Source organism: Salvelinus alpinus, chromosome 22 (genome assembly GCF_045679555.1).
Source record: "Salvelinus alpinus chromosome 22, SLU_Salpinus.1, whole genome shotgun sequence".
Taxonomy (NCBI): domain Eukaryota; kingdom Metazoa; phylum Chordata; class Actinopteri; order Salmoniformes; family Salmonidae; genus Salvelinus; species Salvelinus alpinus.
In genome coordinates, this window is record NC_092107.1 from 48,275,049 (window position 1) to 48,276,886 (window position 1,838).

At 50.4% G+C, this 1,838-nt stretch overlaps 1 protein-coding gene across 1 annotated transcript; it reads left to right on the forward strand.

The window, feature by feature from the left end:
• Positions 1-765: 765 nt before the first annotated feature.
• LOC139549691 (DNA-directed RNA polymerase II subunit RPB1-like) lies at positions 766-1,838 on the forward strand. Its single transcript, XM_071360354.1, has 2 exons — positions 766-772; positions 1,012-1,838. The coding sequence occupies exons 1-2, from the start codon at positions 766-768 to the stop codon at positions 1,836-1,838; spliced, it is 834 nt and encodes a 277-aa protein (XP_071216455.1).

Consider the following 1,838-nt stretch of genomic DNA (forward strand, 5'->3'; position numbering starts at 1 on the left):
GTGCTGGGGTGGTAGGAGGTGCTGGATGGGTAGGAGGTGCTGGGGTGGGTAGGAGGTGCTGGATGGGTAGGAGGTGCTGGGGTGGTAGGAGGTGCTGGGGTGGTAGGAGGTGCTGGTGTGGGTAGGAGAATCTGTCTCAAGGCCATTCTCAACCAGAGGAAACAGAGTTAGTAAATAGGAGTTCAGGGGCACATCTAAATAGTCTATAATGGCTACCTCTATTTGTCTCCTCTCCTTAATTTCCAATCATCCAAAATTACAGGAGAAGTGAATGGTATTTGCCACACAAGCGGATTTGCTTTTTCCCTGGACGGTTCTTTTAGATCAGTCCTATGAAGGGAAGAGACAGGGAGAGTAAGCCACTTTCGACTATTGAGATGCATCCCAGGTCGAGGTAAGAAGAAGACCCAGGGCCGATTCTAGATTTTTTGGGGCCCTAACTGAGATTTGGTTGTGGAGGCCCCCCCCCTTGGCGGAGGAGAGAAAAATCTTCAATTTTAAAGTTAATGTCCTGCAATTCTAAACATTTTTCCTGCCATGGGGAGTAGAGAAAATGGTGTTGTTTTCAAGCACATTTTCTGCAAATCTAACCCTTTTTTCACCCGTCAGAAATGTAGGAGCTTTTTCATTTATTTCATGCGATCTACTCATTTTACCATGGGGTGGAGAAAGTTTTCTTGGAGTTTTAAAGCAAATTTCCTGAAATTCTAAACATCTGTCCATGGGTTATGCCATGTTCATATGATATCTAGGTGAGAGTACTGCATGCCCGGTCAGTAATTCTGCCATGATTTAGATAGATGGTTAAACTAACTTACCTAGCAATCTATAAAATGTTAGCTGACATGGCTAATTGAGTGACTGTCAGTGACTGGCATAACAAGAGGAAACTGCTGATGCCCAACCAAGTCTAAATGCTTCCTGGTGTATTATACTATCCTAACTAACAGGAAGTGGAGACCACGCCGGACTTCCTTCAAAATATATATTTAAAAAAACACAAAAAAACAGAGCAGAACAGATCAGAACCCAGCCACAGCCGATCAGAACCCAGACACAGCCGATCAGAACCCAGACACAGCGGATCAGACCAGAACCCAGCCACAGCAGACCAGAACCCAGACACAGCCGATCAGAACCCAGACACAGCGGATCAGACCAGAACCCAGCCACAGCAGACCAGAACCCAGACACAGCGGATCAGACCAGAACCCAGCCACAGCAGACCAGAACCCATCCACAGCAGATCAGAACCCAGACACAGCAGACCAGAACCCAGACACAGCGGATCAGACCAGAACCCAGCCACAGCAGACCAGAACCCAGCCACAGCAGACCAGAACCCAGCCACAGCAGACCAGAACCCAGCCACAGCAGATCAGAACCCAGCCACAGCAGACCAGAACCCAGCCACAGCAGACCAGAACCCAGCCACAGCGGATCAGAACCCAGCCACAGCAGCAGGACATCTGACAGAGCGGATCAGACCAGAACCCAGACACAGCAGACCAGAACCCAGCCACAGCGGATCAGAACCCAGCCACAGCGGATCAGAACCCAGCCACAGCAGCAGGACATCTGACACAGCAGATCAGAACCCAGCCACAGCAGCAGGACATCTGACAGAGCGGATCAGACCAGAACCCAGACACAGCAGACCAGAACCCAGCCACAGCGGATCAGAACCCAGCCACAGCGGACCAGAACCCAGCCACAGCAGCAGGACATCTGACAGAGCGGACCAGAACCCAGCCACAGCAGCAGGACATCTGACAGAGCGGATCAGAACCAGAACATCTGACAGAGCCTCAGAGTTTGAGCCAGGTGGTTTCAGCTGA